This window comes from Neltuma alba, unplaced genomic scaffold, assembly GCF_004799145.2.
Source record: "Neltuma alba isolate B1F8T4 unplaced genomic scaffold, ASM479914v2 tig00007941_pilon, whole genome shotgun sequence".
Lineage (NCBI taxonomy): Eukaryota > Viridiplantae > Streptophyta > Magnoliopsida > Fabales > Fabaceae > Neltuma > Neltuma alba.
The window spans coordinates 43,100-46,837 of NW_021634909.1; the positions used below are offsets into that span (position 1 = coordinate 43,100).

The following is a 3,738-nucleotide window of genomic DNA, read 5'->3' on the forward strand; positions in this document are numbered from 1 at the left end:
GGTTTGGCAATTATCTCACGGAAATTGCCAAGGTGACATAAAGAATGTCAAAGATAAGCTATTGCCAATGACACACATTTATTAATACAAGCTTTTTCAGTCTACAAAAAATATGCAAGTCAAAAATTAATCACATCATAATAATATACTCCTTCGACCCTTAATATAAAACCCATTTAATTAATTTGATTAGATTCTAAAAATTAAATAAATTAGTTAATTATAAAAAATGTGACACATTTTTTTTTAAAACACCATAATCATCTTTCTTAATACCCCTTCCCCTCTTCTATTGATTATGATTGAAAGAGTATTTATAAAGACAATTTAGAAAAAAAATTGATAAATATAAAAAAAAAAATAAATCTTATATTTAGAATTAAAACCTACTCAACAATTAGATCCTATATTAAAAATCGGAAGAGTAATATGTATACAATCACGTTTTTCTTTTTTCCTTAGATGTCCTATACTTTATGCGCATTTGCCTAATCAGACTAATGCACGCATCTATTAGGAAAATTCAAAGGCAATTCGCGTAAGTACTACACGGCCACGTTATGCCATACAATAGGAAACCATGTAGCTGATTTATTTTTTGGGACAGTAACTATTTAATTAATTTGAATAAAAAAATCCATTATTCCTTGAAAAGCATCAATTAACTGGAAGTCATCCAAAACACAACCACATATTGGACCCCACATTCCAGGGCTTAGGTTTTTTTTTTTTGGGGGGGGGGGGGGAATTAAAATGCGGTACCAAGAATGAAAATAGTTGCCAACAGATAATTTTAGGGTTTAGGACTATAAGGCCTTAAAGATTTTTATGACAACATCATGGAAAACATGTTTGTGAACCTCTGCTAAATACCAGGTTCTTACCACTAGATAAGTAGAGGACAAAAAGCGAGAGCCACGTAGGACCAATCTACTTCTACCATCAAGAGTATTATTAGATTTGGACATAACAGAAGAAACTATCTCAAAATACATTTGTTATCAAATGGTATGGAGAGATCCATACCTTTTAACATCACAAATGGAAAGCTCAAGCCTTCTAATCCACCAAAAAATGAAGTCTCCACTCAAAGGCCCTCAAAAAACCGCAAATGATCCTCAAATGTCTCTCCATGTCTGATTTTGGCCACTGTTCCATCATCGTCAACCTAAAATATTTTCCAAATAGCATATTAACCACAGGAAACAAATTATCTATGAGGGTTACAAAGATGAAATCTTTAGAGCTTAAAACCTCAAAAATCAGTGCTTTTAATTATAACGCTAACAACATTGGAGACAAGTCAAGAGTTCATCTAATGTTCACTTCCTCAGTAACATTAGTAGCCCAAGGAATACTAGATACTACCTTGGGTCCTTAATACAACTTCTAGTCCTTAACATAAAAACTACTACCTCTGATCTTAATCATAAAACATTGTTTGTAAACTACAAACGAAGTCTTTTAACTAGGACCGGAGAGTATATAACTAATTTGAAGATATTAAAGAAATTAGTTAAAATTGGTTATTTGTTATAAATGTGTGTTGGTCTTCCTAAACTATCAACTTCAATCATCGGCACTAGATAATTGGAATTATCCCTTGTAGAAATCCCTTATAATTAATAGGGATATTTTGGAAAAAGATAGGAGACAAAATGAATTGAAGTCTTATATTTAAGATCAAATCCGACCCCTCAGCTAGTTCTCATATTAATAACCGAAGATAGCATATGAGATTGCTTAAATAATCTGAAAAAGAAGAAAAAGAAAATTAGTTAAATATGTGTTGGTTTTCTAAAATACCCTCATCATTTACATTGGTTTTCTAAAATATCCTCATCATTTGTATTGAAATTAGCCCTTGATGCAAACTCCGTTAAACACACATTAGGAGGGATAGTTTGCGGGTAAAAAAATGACAAGTTCACATGACAAAATGAATTGAAATCTCATATTTAGAATTAAATTTAACCCTCCACTAGCTCTTATATTAGGGATCGGAGGTAGTATTATAGTTTTATTTGAAATATATGAGTTGATACAAACTTTGATCTTTCAAATTTATCCTCATTTGGATTTTAATCCCAAGTTTCAAACCATAGGTTTTGGTTCCTCAAATTTCTTTTCATTTAAAATTTTAGTCCCTATAATCCAATAAAAACTTGGATCATTTTACTCTTAAGAGGGATCAAAACCTATGGTTTGAAACTTGAGGGACCAAAGATTATATTGACCCGAAATATGTTTTATAATTATAAATATAATTTACACGTAAAACAGAACCATACCCAGTACTCAGGAGGCCGCATCTTAAGATTGTAGGTTGATGCCATGCTCATGCAGTAAGCACCAGCATCATGAACAACTAAACCGGCACGCTACAAAATGAAAGCAATTTATACAGATGAATTATGTTGGCATGAAGTACGATGACCATAACGTCCCGGTTGGGCAACACTATTTTTGCTTAACTAATTAATTGTGAGGTCAATTCATTACATTACCTTGGCTGGCGTTGGAAGTACTCTTTCTTTTCCTAAGAAATCTGCAGACTCACAAACAGGGCCAACCACATCAAAAGTTGCATTCTCAGCATCTTCTGGTGCAGGGGAAACCAGTTCTATATGCTGCAATTAAACAATGAAAAATCAATTCCAGAGTGGTATTTAAAGGAAAAATCAATTCCACATTTACAAAAAAGGAAGAAGAAAACATGTATGAAAATAAAAGACAGGATGGCAGAAGATGGCCATCACGAGTAATAGCTGGGGCCCACCGCCAAGGGCAGTTTACGACCTCTTGATCGAACTTCCTAGTCTTGGGCGAAAAGCTATAGCGCATTCCATCATTTGCTTTAGAATGCCGTCTTTAGGAGCAATAAATAGAATACAAGAATTTTTTCTGTCTTCCTTTCCCTTAATATGCCCCCATAAAGCGGGAGTTCAGGATACAGGGATTTGAAGAATCAATGTGAAATCTATTGTGGCATTCCATCCAAGCTAAAAGTACATGCATCCAGAGGGCCAACAGTATTTAACCAGCCCTTCATGAGGAGGAGGAGCCATTGCACCAGAACATCTAACGAGAAACAAGCTACAGATTACACACCCACATCAGAATCAATGTGTTTGGTGATAAGTCATAAGAGGACTTGAATAATTACCTGGTAAGCATCATACAGACTAGGACGGATAAGTTCAGCCATACTTCCATCAATCACAATAAAATTTTTAGATCCATTAGTTTTGACCCCCGTCACCCCTGTTAACTAAGCAACAAGTGTTTGCTATGAGTGATCTCCCAGGTTCAATGATGAGGTTAAGATCCCGTGAAAGGACAAGCTCCCGTACCTATACAATGGATTGATACGGTATTGAATTAGCAGGAAGATTTTTTAAGTAGGCAATGAAATTAAAAATAAATCTATTTTACTTCTCAAAAAGAATTTAACTATTGTTACTATGTCAGTCTCAGAAAAGACCTGATTTCATGGGAAGGTTGTCACATTATGCATTAATTAGAAATTTTAAGAAGTACCAGATCCTCTAACAGATCCTCTTCTATTTGCTAATTTAATAACACTCAAAGATGAGCTCAAAAATACATATACATATGCATGCACCTCACAGCACATATGGAGATAAGAAATAAGGAAATGGAGGGTTACTAACAAGAATGCAGCTTACGCTCTCACTTAGTAACCTATATGACTCATTCCCATTCACCAGGGAAGCA

At 34.2% G+C, this 3,738-nt stretch overlaps 1 protein-coding gene across 2 annotated transcripts; it reads right to left on the reverse strand.

Moving 5' to 3' along the window:
- Window positions 1-738: 738 nt before the first annotated feature.
- LOC114753471 (diaminopimelate decarboxylase 2, chloroplastic-like) lies at window positions 739-3,276 on the reverse strand. 2 transcript variants are annotated; one of them, XR_003741003.1, is made up of 5 exons: window positions 3,167-3,276; window positions 2,508-2,630; window positions 2,292-2,381; window positions 1,027-1,168; window positions 760-930 (listed from the first exon to the last, which is right to left on the reverse strand). XR_003741003.1 is itself a non-coding variant. In XM_028942152.1 (4 exons), exons 1-4 carry the CDS (start codon window positions 3,206-3,208, stop codon window positions 1,088-1,090), a joined length of 336 nt encoding a protein of 111 aa, XP_028797985.1. In that variant the 5' UTR covers window positions 3,209-3,276; the 3' UTR covers window positions 739-1,087. The 2 variants fall into 2 exon arrangements, 1 of the variants encoding a protein (XP_028797985.1); XM_028942152.1 differs by having other exon boundaries at window positions 739-1,168.
- Window positions 3,277-3,738: the final 462 nt, after the last annotated feature.